General features: G+C 53.4%; 2 protein-coding genes and 1 long non-coding RNA gene across 8 annotated transcripts in view; 2 read left to right on the top strand and 1 right to left on the bottom strand.

The window, feature by feature from the left end:
* Nucleotides 1-9: 9 nt before the first annotated feature.
* Nucleotides 10-3,009, top strand: LOC115281462. The gene is made up of 2 exons (XR_003904324.1): nt 10-289; nt 496-3,009. It is a non-coding gene; the product is annotated as an uncharacterized LOC115281462 (long non-coding RNA).
* Nucleotides 2,597-7,707, bottom strand: METTL23 (methyltransferase like 23). 4 transcript variants are annotated; one of them, XM_029926793.1, is made up of 5 exons: nt 7,521-7,707; nt 5,381-5,485; nt 3,399-3,636; nt 3,231-3,315; nt 2,597-2,979 (listed from the first exon to the last, which is right to left on the bottom strand). In XM_029926793.1, the coding sequence occupies exons 2-5, from the start codon at nt 5,462-5,464 to the stop codon at nt 2,811-2,813; spliced, it is 576 nt and encodes a 191-aa protein (XP_029782653.1). In that variant the 5' UTR covers nt 5,465-5,485; nt 7,521-7,707; the 3' UTR covers nt 2,597-2,810. The 4 variants fall into 4 exon arrangements, with proteins under 4 accessions (XP_029782653.1, XP_029782654.1, XP_029782652.1 ...); XM_029926794.1 differs by lacking the exon at nt 7,521-7,707 and having other exon boundaries at nt 5,398-5,469; XM_029926792.1 differs by lacking the exon at nt 7,521-7,707 and having other exon boundaries at nt 3,399-3,765; nt 5,381-5,458.
* A 306-nt stretch (nt 7,708-8,013) lies between these two features.
* The window catches only part of JMJD6 (jumonji domain containing 6, arginine demethylase and lysine hydroxylase), an 8,968-nt gene continuing 2,655 nt past the window's right edge, over nt 8,014-14,326 (top strand). Inside the window, exons 1-6 of one of the 3 annotated variants that reach the window (XM_029926790.1) lie at nt 8,014-8,434; nt 8,981-9,369; nt 10,003-10,289; nt 11,611-11,746; nt 12,203-12,291; nt 13,045-13,133. In XM_029926790.1, coding sequence (XP_029782650.1) covers nt 8,306-8,434; nt 8,981-9,369; nt 10,003-10,289; nt 11,611-11,746; nt 12,203-12,269 — 1,008 coding nt within the window. In that variant the 5' untranslated portion in view covers nt 8,014-8,305 and the 3' untranslated portion in view covers nt 12,270-12,291; nt 13,045-13,133. Of the gene's footprint in view, nt 8,435-8,980; nt 9,370-10,002; nt 10,290-11,610; nt 11,747-12,197; nt 12,292-13,044; nt 13,184-13,950; nt 14,079-14,326 lie in introns of those variants that run through there. The other 2 variants (XM_029926789.1, XM_029926788.1) reach the window with 2 other exon arrangements.

Genomic DNA, 14,326 nt, shown 5'->3' with positions numbered 1-14,326 from the left:
CGCTCCCGCAGCCGCAGCCGCTCGCGCTCCCGCAGCCGCTCCCGCTACAGCCGCTCCAAGTCCCGCTCCCGCACGCGCTCGCGCTCGCGCTCCACCTCCAAGTCCAGGTCGGCGCGAAGGTCCAAGTCCAAGTCCTCGTCGGTGTCCAGGTCGCGGTCGCGCTCCCGGTCCAGGTCCCGGTCCAGGAGTCCTCCGCCCGCGTCCAAGCGGGAGTCCAAGTCCAGGTCGCGCTCCAAGAGCCCCCCCAAGTCTCCCGAGGAGGAGGGCGCCGTGTCCTCTTGAGCAAAAGGTAACGTGCCGTGGGGAGCCGAGCCCCACGACCCGACCGCGGCGCTGGGGTTCGCGGAGGTAGAGAGGGGCGCGCGGGGTCTGCCGAGAGGCTGTGCGTGGAGCGTAGAGAGTGAGTGGCTGTTTCTGAAACTGTTTTGAGACCTGTGAATGCAAATGACTATTTCTTGCTGTTTTTATCCAACGTCTGCATTTTCCCCTTTAAAGCTGCGGTCTCCTGTTTGATAAAAGAATATTGGCCAGTATTGCAGATTTTAACTGATTTGGCTGATCCTCCAGGGACCAGTTTCTGTGGGCGTGTATTGGAGCAGGTTTGTCTTTAAATGTTAAAGATGCACTATCCTCTTAGAGAAAGCGATCAGTTCAACTATTGTTGTGCTGACTGGGACTTCGTGTTCTATCGGATGTGGCAAACGAATTGCAAAAACGGAGCAATGAGCTTTTGGAACCCCCAAAAAAAGTTCACAGGTACTGCGCTGGGTGGGGAAAGGATAGTGTGTCTTTAACTCTCCAATTGTTTGGTCCTGTTTTTTAAAAGGAAAGGGCCCTGCGTAGCTCGAGACATTTAAAGCCTTTATTCTCGGTTGCCAGATGTTTCGTTCGGAAACTAAACATTTATCGTAAAGTAGACTGATTTCCTGATTTCGAGTTTTGGTTTGGATATACAGTCCTTTTATTTTTCCCCCCTTTTTTCTTTTTTTCTTTTTCTTTTTCTTTTACCCCCATCCCTCCCTTATTTTTCACCTTGGATGTTTGGCCAAGATGGCCTTAAACACAAATTTGTAAACGCGGATGGTTAGCCTTTGTGAAAATTTCCTAATTGGGCCTTTAAAACACCAGATAATGGCTGGGTGGAACCTTTCCGTAACCTACTTGTTTCACCAGAGCCTTAGTAAGTACGTGCCTGAAACTGAAACCATGTGCACGTTCTCGTCGCTTCCCAGCGATGGAAGGTAAACTGAACTTTTTTCTTTCCAAACCTAGATGTGTCGACAAGCAACATAATTGAAAGGAAGATTTGGGAGAAAAGGACCACATGCTCAGTCCATCGAAGAGTCCTTGGCACAGGCAACTGGCTATTGAAAAGGTTATTTTGTAACATTTTGTCTAACTTTTTACTTGTTTTAAGCTTTGCCTCAGGTGGCAAACTTCATTTTATGTGCCATTTTGTTGCTGTTATTCAAATTTCTTGTAATTTAGTGAGGTGAACGACTTCAGATTTCATTATTGGCTTGGATATTTGAGGTAAATTTTCCTTTTGTTTATATAGTGCTGACTTTTTTTGTTTGAAATTAAACAGATTGGTAACCTAATTTGGGGCCTCCTGACTTTTAAGGAAACGTGTGCAGCCATTTACGCACAGCCTAAAGCTGTCAAGAGATTGACTCAACATTGCCTTCATTCCTTAAAATTAAAAAGCTACAAAAGTTGGTGTAAATTTGTTTGTATATGTTATTTACCTTCAGATCTAAGTGGTAAATCTGAACCCAAATTTGTGTAAAGACTTTTCAGGTGAAAAGACTTGATTTTTTGGAAGGATTGTTACCAAACACAATTCTAATCTCTTCTCTTGTGTATTTTTGTGCACTAGGCGCAGTTGTGTAGCAGTTCAGTAATGCTGGTTAGCTGTTAAGGTGGCGTGTTGCAGTGCAGAGTGCTTGGCTGTTTCCTGTTTTCTCCCGATTGCTCCGGTGTAAAGATGCCTTGTCGTGCAGAAACAAATGGCTGTCCGGTTTATTAAAATGCCTGACCACTGCACTTCCAGTCACCCGGGCCTTGCATATAGATAACGGAGCATACAGTGAGCACATCTAGCTGATGATAAATACACCTTTTTTTTTTCCCCTCCCCTTCCCCTTCAAATGGTAAATCCAATCATCTTCCATGTATGAACTTAAAATATGGAAAATGTTAAGGAAGCAAATGGTTTGTAACTTTGTAAGTACTTATGACATGGTGTATCTTTTTGCTCATGAATATTCTGTACTATAACCATTGTTTCTGTAGTTTAATTAAAATGTTTTCTTGGTGTTAGATTTTCTCAGAATATGTCTTGGTCTTTTTTTCCCTCTTTGTTTGAAAGACCTGTGTAATTAATTATCTTGTGAACCGGTTACTGTTATAGTATGAAAGTGTAATGTTGAGTGCTTGACCTTTTTTCCCTAAGTTAAACAGTGAAAATGCCATTTCAGCACCCGCTTCCCCTAAAATCAGTGCTCTCAGCACGTGCTTGAGGTTGTGGGTACCCCCTTGTGTCATGGTCTAATTTATGTCCTTTTTACTGATTTTTAAAGAACAATCCAAGTCGTTTTTCTTACAGGTGTCTTTATTTTTGTTTTCATGGCTTTGTAACCCATGAGCGTCCAGGTGACCCACCACAGTCCGTTAAGGCCAACAGATCTGTCTTCAAGTCCAATGCTTGTAGTCCCTCCCAAGAAGCTAAAATGGTCCGAGTCCTAATTGGCATGCCAGGTTGCAAATCAGTATTGGCACTGCCCCAGAACAGCCTGTGTAGGTGTAATTCAGAGACTGTCCTTTTTTGCAAAGGAGATGACCAGCATTTCAACAGTATGTCTTCCTGGGAGAGCAGATTCTGCTATATCTTCCTTGTCTGCATCAAAAGACTCCAGAGGAATGTGGACACATTTCATACCCCACTTGTAGAGCAAAGCTTCAAGTGACCAGTCAGCACTGAAAAAAATAAATTTGTTTTTTTTGAAATCCTACTTTTCCTGTTTTGCTTTAGGTAATAATCTTCTTTTTTAAGGTTTTTTTCCTTAATGTTTAAGACAGAAATGAGCAGGGGAGGGGCAGAGGGAGAGAATCCAAGCAGGACCCGAATGTGGGGCTTGATCTCCTGAGCTAGGAGATCATGACCCCTGCCGAAATCCTATTTAACCCTTAATAAAGTTGAGACTAAACCAGAATGGGTGCAGGCTTACCTTCTCACCTGGTAAGTAGACCACAGTTGGACCTTGGGGTTCTTTTGCATCAAAAAGTATACTGTAGTTAAGATGTCTTCAAAGTCTGGGAAGAAAGGACTTCCTTCTTAATAGAACTTAACATCCCCTTCCGCCAAATTTACTATTGAAGAGCCAAAAAATGTTTACCTTCTGGTTCAAAGAACACGTCAGATGCAAGAATGATGTCTTGTGGTGGCAGAGCCAGCAGGTCCTGACACACGTGGCCCCAGGTCAGTCCTACGATGCGCACCTGCGGCAGGTGGTTCATTTCACAGCTCTGCCGGCAGATTTCCAGGCAGTGGGGCAGCTCTGAACTGTCAGACAGTGTTACTTCAGCGCCACACTTTGCAGCCGTAACTCCTGGAAGGCTCACTCCAGCTCCAATCTGAGGAGTTTGAAAGCCAGCATCTCACAAATTGTCCTTCGTATCACAGGGAAGTTGGGACTTTCATTTCCCGAAGTACAGGCTCAGGGAGTTGAGCGGAGTCTTGAGCTCATGTATACAGAGTGCGCCCTGATGAAACACGGCTTTAGGAGACGAAGCTCAGGCTTCTGGGTATGTAGAAACGACCTGGGGAGGTCTCTCAGTGGGGTTGCGAGGTTGAGTCCCATGTGGGGCCCGGGATTCCGCGACTGGCCACATTGCTTCCAGCTCCCCCGGGATGGATCTCTGCCAGTCTTGCTTAATATACCCAAGGAAGTTTGGACGCTAGTGTTTGGTTCTCTTAACAGTCCTTAAAGGAGCTCCTAATTACATGGGGCGCTGGGTCTCTACAAGCCTCATGGGGGACTTCCACGCATACACAGCCACGGTGGCGGTCCCTACCAATTTTAACCCCTCTTAAAGCCTGACGGGTCTGCAACAGATGTGTTCATACTAGAGAGGATTTTCCAGTTGGGCCTTCGAAGTGACAGGTCTTAAGCATGCTAAGGAAGAACCAGGGAATGCCTTTATTGTCTTTGGTTGAAACACAAGTGTCCCATTTTCCAGTTTTTTTCATTTGTTTTTTTAATTTTTTATTTATTTTTTATACAGAAAGAGAGACAGAGCATGAGGGGGGGAGGGGCAGAGAAAGGAGGAGACACAGAACCGGAAGCAGGCTCCGGGCTCTGAGCTGGCTGTCGCACAGAGCCTGATGTGGGGCTCGAACCCATGAAGGTGCGATCTGACCTGAGCTGAAGTCGGAGGCTGAACCGACTGAGCCCCCCAGGCGCCGCATCATTTTCCAGTTCTTAAGGACAGATGGGGAGGTTCTATCTGAATGACTACAAGTTGCCACTGTCGGGCCAGGTACGGTACGCCAGGTGCCTTCACACCATGCGTTTACATGGCCGTGCAAAAGTCCAGAGGCGTTACTAAGAAGTTTCGGATTTGTCCTGAGCCTTTGGGTTTAAGCATTGTACCATCTCTGTAAACTTGACAGGTTTATTTCTCTAAGCGGTCAGCAATCTCAAGTCGAGTGGAGTGAGAAGAGAGTATAGGACATTCCAGATTTCCAGAAATGGAAAGGGCTGTTTTTTGAGAAACTGCACATGTCCCAGGAGACCCTGAATGACCTGCCTGGGACACCCTGGAAAGCTGGCCTTAGGGATTGCTTTCCAGACCAAAGATCTAGATCTAAAATCAGTCAACGGGCTTTACTTAGAATAAGGGCCAACAAACTGTAAAGGTCCAGAGGATAAATATTTCAGTCTTGGTGGGTCTCCTGGGGGTCTCTGGGGTATGTTCTCTTTTTAAGCAACTTAAAATGTAAAAAGCATTCTTGGGGCGCCTGGGTGGCTCAGTCGGTTAAGCCTCCGACTTCGGCTCAGGTCAGATCTCACGTTCGTGGGTTCGAGCCCCGCGTCAGGCTCTGTGCTGACCGCTAGCTCAGAGCCTGGAGCCTGCTTCCTGTTCTGTGTCTCCTCCTCTCTCTGCCCCTCCCCTCTCATGCTCTATCTCTCTCTGTATCAAAAATAAATAAAACATTTAAAAAAAAACGTTTAAAAATGTAAAAAGCATTCTTAGCTCACATAACTTACAAGCTGGCCAAATCATCCAATTTTTAAATCGTTAACAAACGCCAGTAACCGGCACATGGACTTAAATCTGAACGTAGGGGGTTTGGGGACGTCAGGGGCCCTTGTACCTCTAAGACAGCCTTGCCCGGCAGAGAGCTTCTGTGACACCACAGGTACTGAGCCAGGACCACCGCACAGGGCCAAACGTACATTCCATACTGGGGATGCAGGACCTGAAAAGAATGTTTTGTATGCCAAAAATAACTCCTCTGCTGGAAGTTGGAATTTATTTTTACAGCAATTACAGGGTGCCTGACATTGGCATCTATCACAAAAATGACACTTCCCTGCTGTCATTTCACATCCTGTAGGGCAGATAAAACTGCAATACCACAGGACAGCCCCTCTTCATACACTCGTTCATTCAACAAGCATTTACTCAGGGACTGAGTGGTTTCGTGGGCTGTGGACATAAGGCTCATGGAACACACACACGCACACACGCACACGCAGACCCTACTGGGAAGAGACCAGCCACAAGGAAGCAAACGTAGTTTGGGTTGGTGATAATGCACAAACACAACAAACCGGGTGGTGTGAGAGGTAGGGGCAGGGAAGAGTGGGGAGACTGACCCCAAGGTGGCTGTCCCTGATAGGGAGAGAGAATGATTCAGGCAAAGATCCAGGAGCACACAGAGCACCCACGGCAAGGGCATGGGGGCTGGAGGCAGGGTTGCGGTAGTTCACAGGTCAGAGGGGAGGCAGGGACCAGACCTGCACCTGGTCTTCTAGGCCAAAGGAAGTTTAGCTTTTATTCTAAGTGCAGGAAGAACAACGTATCAGCGGATTACCACCACAGGCACAGCTTGGTATGCTCCTGGAAACAGGCTAGGGAGACGCTCCCCAAGAGGTTTGAGCGCAGCTCAGTTCTGGAGTTGGGAAGGCTGGCAGCATACACAGCCTTTGGAAAAGACCTAGAATTGGGAGCGAGCATGTTTAGGGAGGCAAACTAAACGGCTCATGCCTTTGGAAGGAGCCTGTCTGAGTTCAAGTGTATAACTTACTGCCTTTGTGACCTCGCCTGTTATTCAACTTGTCTGTCCTTCAGTTTTCTCCACTGCAAAACACTATCTCATAGGGGGACTTGGAAGAGTCACTGCAAACTTAGTACGGTGCCAGGTACGAAGTAAGCACACAAAGCAGTTAGTAAAAGACTGCAGAACTGCAAGCCCTTCTGTTTTCTAGAGCAAAGTGGTTGGAGAGGGCGCTGAAGTGGTCAAAGTACCAAAGGGGAAGGAACTGAAGGCCCGAACTCTCAACTCACCAAAATTTTAGTGCCTAAAATATGCTGGGCACTGGTTCTAAGTGTAAGGAGTACAGGTGAATAAAATGTCTGCTCTGGTCGATTTTACTCAGGACACTTTAAAGGGTGTCTGATCGCAGCAGTGAGTTTGCAGATTGGGGTGTAAAGGGGTTTTGCGTCTCCCGGGGAATACCTTCCTTCACCTCCTAAATGCGAGAAGAAATCAAGTGGGTATTTCAACGTGAAGGTATTTAAAACCTCTCAGAAACGGGTTTCACTGAGACTCTACCTCCTTTTAAGCCATTTTTCATCTGTAAAATGTTTATTTATTTTAAAAGAGAAAGAGCGAGTGTGAGTGAGGGAGGGGCAGAGAGCGGAAGAGAACCCCAAGAGGCTCTGAGCAGAGATCACGACCTGAGCCCAAATCAAGAGTCAGACGCCCCTTTAAACTGTTTTTGCTAGCACCTCCCTTCCACACGGCTGTTAAAATCAAAGCACTGCCACGTCAAAATGCTTCGAAAAACCGGACGCATTAGGAATTGGTATTATTACTGAGAGTCTGGGGGCAATCGTAAACTGAAGGGCACCGGTACCGACCCAAGGAACTTTACTTGGGTAGGGAGGGTAGATTTCCCGGTCCTAGACACAATTGAATCAAGAAGCCCTTCAACAAGATCGAAGGAAGTATTCGGTGTCCAAAATGTCACTTTTCCGGCAAGAAATCTCTGATGCCGAAGGCTCTCTCCCTGGCAGGGCCCCCAAGTTTCTTACTTCAAGACCGCCAAAGGGCTTCCGACCACAAACCTTCCCGCTCGGAGGCCCTTCCTGGGACAGGGGAGCCGGGAAGCCCTCCCCTGCCCCCGCCTAACACCCCACTACCTCCCCGGCGGGCTGAGAACAGCTCCAGCCTGGGGCGCCACCGCAAACGACCGGAGGCGTCCCCCGTCGGGTGCCGCTGCACACACCTGCGGGACGCTGACCTCCAGCACCGTCCCCTCGGTCCCCAGGCCCGGCTCCTCTGAGAACCGAAAGCGCTGGGCGCGGACCACTTGCCCTCGGAGGCCACGCTCGCCCGTGGGGGAGTCGGTGGTCCCCGGGCGGGCCGCGAGCAGCGGAGGGCCCCAGGTCGCCAGGCTGCGCACGCGGGTTACCCCAGGCCGGCTGGAGCCTCCTCACCGGCGCCACGTGGCCCTGCGCGAGCCCTGCCGTGTCGCTGTAACGCGACAGCCAGGGTGGAGAAAGCACCCCTCGGGGGACCGCGTGGCCGCGCGGCGAGAAGGGACCGGAGACCAGGGAAAGAAGACAGGCAAGACAGGTAGCCTCTGGGGCTCGCACGCCGGAAACGGGCCGCGGGTCTGAGCGCTCGCCTCCGGAAGTGACGCCAGCAGCGGAAGCGGGCGCGCTAGAGGCGGGACCGCAGGGCGGGGCGCCTCTGCCGGCCTGACCTTCCCAACATGGCGGCGCGTCGGCGCGTGTGAGGGCGGGCCCCGGAGGCGCCCAAGCCAATGGCTCTCCGCGAGAGGCCGGGGGGCGGGGAAGACGGCCGCCGCGTGCCCAACCCGAGGCCCGGGAGGTGGTTGGGGAGTGAATCTTCTGGAAGGTGGCTTTAAAGGTGCCGGGCCAGCGCGAAGGGCGTTTCGGTGCCGCCGCTGCTGTCGTCGCCGTCGCCCGGGCCGGGGAGGAGGCGCGTTGGAAGCAGGAAGCGAGCTGCGCTGAGGTCGTCGCGGTAGCAGCCGGTGACTCCCGCAGGATGAACCACAAGAGCAAGAAGCGGATCCGCGAGGCCAAGCGGAGCGCGCGGCCGGAGCTCAAGGACTCGCTGGACTGGACCCGTCACAACTACTACGAGAGCTTCTCGCTGAACCCGGCGGCCGTGGCGGTGAGCGGGCCGGGGCCGAGGTCGGGGTCGCGGGCGGGGCACGGGCACGCGCGTCTCCGCGCGGCTGCGCACCTCCCCATGGCGCCCAGCGCGTCTACGCCGGGTTCTGGTGGGCCCATCCGCACCCCGCGGAGGTCGGGGCCATCGGGGCCGGATTCCAGGGCCCGCCTCTTTCTTCCCGCACCGAAGCCGCCGTCCGCCCGAGGCAACTGGAGGCTGACGCCTTTGACGCCCTCAACAAGACCCCTTGGGGCGGCGGGGCGCTCTGGGACCTGACTGTCAAGGCCAACGAGTGGGAGATGGGAAACCCCCTTTCCCTCGTGGGGCGGCGCTGGGTGCGACGTGTCAGTCCGCACGCAGGTCCTTGTCCCTTCTCCTCCACCCCCGCCCCACCCCCGCGCACGATAAGCTAGAAGAAGAATCTGGCTTCTTAGGTACGTCATAGCTAACTGGTCCTGGGGATGCCCTTTTCCGCCGCTGGACTTTTTGTTTTGTTGTTTTGTTTTGTTTTTTTTTTAACTGGGTAGGTCTTTTCTGATCCCCCAGGATAACGTGGAAAGGGCAGACGCATTACAGCTGTCGGTGGAAGAATTTGTGGAGCGATACGAAAGACCTTACAAACCCGTGGTTCTGCTGAATGCCCAAGAGGGCTGGTCTGCGCAGGAGAAATGGACCCTGGAGCGCCTCAAAAGGAAATACCGGAACCAGAAGTTCAAGTGCGGTGAGGATAATGACGGTTACTCAGTGAAGATGAAGATGAAATACTACATCGAGTACATGGAGACGACTCGAGATGACAGCCCCCTTTACATCTTTGACAGCAGCTATGGCGAACACCCCAAAAGAAGGAAACTTCTGGAAGACTACAAGGTGCCCAAGTTTTTCACTGATGACCTTTTCCAGTATGCTGGGGAGAAACGCAGGCCCCCTTACAGGTAAAATACCGCCGGGGCTGAAGCCCTTACACTCTTCTGTACGACAGTATGTTGCCTGAGCACAGTCAGCTAACGATTTTCCAGAACAGACTGGTTTCTTCGGTCTGGGTTGCCACGTAGGCATCAGGTTTTCAGAAGGTTCCCAGGTGACTCAAACATGCCAGCAGAGCTGTACCACCTCTTAAGGGAAGTTAAAAAAAATTTTTTTTAATGTTTATTTCTGAGACCAAGTGTGAGCGAGGGAGGAGCAGAGAAAGAGGGAGACACAGAATCCATAGCAGGCTCCAGGCTCGGAGCTGTCAGCACAGAGCCGGACACGGGACTCGAACGCATGAACCGCGAGATCCTGACCTGAGCCGACTCGGACGCTTAACTGGCTGAGCCACCCAGGCCTCCCCCAAGGAAAGTTTTTAATAGTTACAGCCCAGTAGTAAGCCGCGTCAGTGATTTTTCTTTTTTCTCTCACGGAGCACTTGCGGCATGATTCCTTCAGGGTCCCGTGTAGCAGGGTTTGCTTATTGTTTGAGACACAGACTCCGTAACGTGTTTTATAAGACCCAGAGCTCACCGTTCCGGAGAATGCGTGTGTATCCTTAATTTCCCCTTCACATCTTGGATGTTTCCGTCCCTCAGGTGGTTTGTGATGGGGCCACCACGCTCTGGCACCGGAATTCACATCGACCCTCTGGGAACCAGTGCCTGGAACGCCTTGGTTCAGGGCCACAAGCGCTGGTGCCTGTTTCCTACCAGCACGCCCCGGGAACTCATCAAGGTGACCCGCGAGGAAGGCGGGAACCAGCAAGATGAGGCCATCACCTGGTTTAGCATCATTCACCCCCGGACCCAGCTTCCCACCTGGCCGCCCGAGTTCAAACCCCTGGAGATCCTACAGAAACCAGGAGAGACGGTGTTCGTGCCAGGTAGAGCGGCGCGGAGGGGGCGCGCGTTCTTTGATCTCAGTCCGTTGTCATTTCGGAGCAGGAGTAAATGCAGAAGGAGTCCAGGAAATCCCTCTGCACGCTGACTCTGAATGAACTGACTGGTGCCCGCCCGGGATAGTGGCGTCTGTCGCTGTGTCATCAAGTGCTTAGGGAGCTGTGGCCACATTTCTTGTAATCTACAGCTACAGTGCCTGTCATGAGCTGCTCCAGTGTAAAGATGGTGCCGTCTCCGTCCCTGGTAGTTACCTAGCGTCTTGGTGGACGTGTGGTGACTTGTGCATGTTTCTGCAAATTGGGGTTTTTTTTTTAATGTTTATTTTTGAGAGAGAGAGAGAGAGACAGTGTGAGCAGGGGAGGGGCAGAGAGAGAGGGAGACACAGAATCTGAAGCAGGCTCCAGGCTCTGAGCTGTCAGCACAGTGCCCGACGCGGGGCTCGAACCCACGAACTGTGAGATCGTGACCTGAGCCGAAGTCGGACGCTTAACCAACTGAGCTGAGCCATCCAGTCGCCCCTGCAAATTGGGTTTTTAATACAGCGTAGCACTGCCTGGGTTGAGTCTGGAATAGGAACTTGGGGCCAAGAGGCAGGAAGTCCCATTCCTGAAAACCACACTTTGCTTTGATAGGTTAAGTGTAGAGAGCGAAGGTGTGTAATATTTAGGATTGGTATTCTCTTCCTAGAAACTGGCCAAGTTACTGCTTTTCCAGGATTGTTTGTTTCAATTTTTTTTAACATTTATTCATTTTTGAGAGAGACGAGAGTACGAGTGTGGGAGGGGGCAGAGAGAAAGGAAGACGCACAATCCTGAGCAGGCTCCAGGCTCTGAGCTGTCAGCACAGAGCTCGACATGGGGTTCGAACTCCCGAACCACGAGATCATGACCTGAGCTGAAGTCGGCTGTTCAACCAACCGAGCCGCCCAGCCGCCCCTGCTTTTAGTTTTGATAACAGTTTTGGATCAATGGGGGTCCGTGCACTTTTTCTGGAAAGGGCAGAGAGTAAATATCTCAAGCGTGGGGGTGAGTTGGGGGTACAGACGGTTCCAACCACCTAACTCCGCCCCTGGAGCAGGAAAGCAGCCGCAGCCGGTCGAGCTGAGAAGGCACCGCTGGGCTCCAGGAGGAGTTGACACACGTTGGTTGGTTGTGACGCCCGGATCAGGAGAAGCAGTTACCCCTCTGGGTCTTCTGTCCCTGAGCCCCTCCCGTAAATAGGAGCCCCCCGACTCGCGGAGTTTTTGTTACTCGTGATTCCGCGTGGCACCGAGCTCTGTTTCACTCTTGCTTTGTTGGATTCCAGGAGGCTGGTGGCATGTGGTCCTTAATCTGGACACCACCATTGCCATCACCCAGAATTTTGCCAGCAGCACCAACTTCCCCGTGGTTTGGCACAAGACGGTAAGAGGAAGACCAAAGTTGTCGAGGAAATGGTACAGGTGAGAGACGTTTTCTTCTTCGTTCTGCTCCGTTCCGATTCCTGCCCCAGAGGCGGAATGGAAAGAGTCCAATGCCGCCATAACGTGTGCTGGGCTGAGGCCTGGGAGAGCTGGGGGCCAAGGTCAGGGCTAGTTCTCCGGAGGCTTGCCAGCCTCGAGGTGACAGCGTGAGGCTGTGCATGTGCGATCAAAGCCAGTCAGTCACAACACGGGCACAGTTGGGTTGTTTGTTTTTCTGTTTTATTTTCTGTTTTGTTTTGTTTTCGATTTTTGGCCCCCACCCCTCCCCAAGCTAGCACTTAGCAAAGGAAGCCATTTTGTTTGGGTTTTATTTTGGTTGGTTCCCCCCGCCCCCCCTCAGAAACATTATTCCTCCCTTTGAACTTACTACCTTCAGTTCTCGTGAGCGAGGTGACTGCCCTGGAGACTTAGCTCCTCTGTTTATCCACAGAACAGATACAGCACGGGCAGCGGCAGTGCAAGTCACCCCCAGCCACCCCGTGCCACTGTGTCCCAACCCTGACCTGGAGGGACCGGCTCTCGGGGTAAGAGAGGGGTCCTTGGTCAGTGCTCAGCCCCCCTGCTGAGAGGGCCAGCAGGGGTGGTGGCTTCGTTCTCCCCGGGCTCCTGGGCACCTGAGGCCGCTGCCCTCGTCCCCCCGCTGCTGTGTGCTGTGACTCGGTCATTCTGAAGGCCTTAGCATACAGCAGGTGATCTGTCCCGTTAGAGCGGACGCCAGAGCAGGTCCCTAGGGGAGGGCTCCTGCCTCTGAAAGTCCAGTTCAGTTTGAGCTTCGAGCGAGGGGAACCCTCTCTGTTACTTTTGACGCCTCTTATTTCTTGACAAGTCTAGTGGTTTCTCCACTTACAAATGGAACTTAACCAACTGCGGTCACTAAACGCTGTGTCGTGGACAGGGAGGGTTTAGAAAAGCCACTAGGACAGGTGCAGGAGGAAAACAAAAAACAAGAGAGACTTTTGCTCCCAGGTGGAAGAAAACGCAGCCCGACTCGGGGCACCTGTGCCCCCCACGCGGGCACTGCGGCTGGCCCTTTGCCGAGGTCAGAGTGAGCCGCGTGCGGCCGGAGAGCCCGAGCGGCCGGCCGGCGGGGGCTTCGGTTCCCAGCCCGCGGATGCGTGTGCGCTCGCCACGGCTGGCACGCACTCCAAGCCACGGCACCCGGCACCCCCCCGGGCGCTCCTGAGAGGGCCCGGCCTCAGCTCTGAGTTTTCAGGGTGAGCGCACTCAGGTGTGCTTGCCGGCCCCAGCACTGGGAACAACGTCTCTTTGTCCCTCAGAATCTTGAAACAAGAGCACCCCGAGCTGGCGGTCCTGGCAGACTCCGTTGACCTTCAGGAGTCCACGGGCATCGCCTCCGACAGCTCCAGCGACTCCTCCAGCTCATCCAGCTCCAGCTCCTCGGACTCCGACTCAGAGGTAAGGCCCTGCTCCCTCCCCAGGCCGCCTCGTGCAGGGCCGCTGCCGCTCTCCGTCCTCCTGGCCGGGACAGGAAGGAGAGAGCTGTTTCTTCCAAGAGCCAGACCAGCCGCTGTCCCTGCTGGGCGTTGAATCGTGCCCGGGTTCTAGCCTTGCGTTGCCTGGGGGTCGTCACAGTGATGGGGGTGGGGGCAAAGGGAGCATCTGGGGAGCGCGTGGAGTAAGCAGCCTGGGGCCGCACCGCCAGCCAGCAGCAGCGTGGGCGTGCAGACCGGAGCCGTGCGAGCTTGGAGCCGGGCTGAGCAGTTGCCCTGTGGGGGGTAAATCGTGAGCCCCCAAACCGCGTAAGCTCGGTGGCTCCGGGGAGAGCGACCTGCGGCCTCAGCAGGTGGACGCTCTGTCTCACCACTTTGCGTCGTCTGCCAAAGTGTTCCGCAGGGGACGGGAGCGGGACCGTGAAGGGCCGTGCACCCTCGCTCTCCCGCCGCGGGGACTGTGTCCAAGCTGACTAGGGTGTCCCGACAGCACGTCTTGAGTCTAAACAAATGAGCCTCCCGTCGGGGAGCGCAGGCCGGGCCCCTGGCGTCCGGGGGCAGCTGCCCTGTTCGGGGGACCGGGTGGCGAGGCCGTGTCGCTGAGCCGTCAGAAGCGGCCACTTTGCTTCTGGGAGAGCTCGGACATCGTGCAGTTTGTTGAGGGCTGAGGCTTGCCGACCGCAAAACGGGTTGCATCCGGTTGAATCGCTGCTTTTCTCCTCCCACGTCCAGTGTGAGTCCGGGTCTGAAGGGGACGGGATGACGCACCGCAGGAAGAAGCGGCGGACGTGCAGCATGATGGGAAACGGGGACACCACCTCCCAGGACGACTGTGTGAGCAAAGAGCGCAGCTCCTCCAGGTGACCACGCACGGCCGCCGTCTGTGTAGGAGGACGTGGCCACACGAGGGGCAGGGCCCTGGGGAAGGTCAGCCTTTTGCATCTGCCGTCGAGGGGAGGGCCGGAGAGAGCCGAAGGTGCGGGTGCACTCGCTGTAGGAGGCCGTGCGCTTGGCGTTGGCTGCGGGAGCCTTTTTCCCTGCGACCAGCGCGAGTCACCGCGGCTGCTTTCACGCGTCAAGGCAAGAACCTGGATGGTGCCAAGGAACC

The sequence above is a fragment of the Suricata suricatta genome, chromosome 17, assembly GCF_006229205.1.
Source record: "Suricata suricatta isolate VVHF042 chromosome 17, meerkat_22Aug2017_6uvM2_HiC, whole genome shotgun sequence".
Classification (NCBI taxonomy): domain Eukaryota; kingdom Metazoa; phylum Chordata; class Mammalia; order Carnivora; family Herpestidae; genus Suricata; species Suricata suricatta.
Note: the sequence above shows the minus strand (reverse complement) of the source record. Positions and strands in the feature narration are given on the sequence as shown.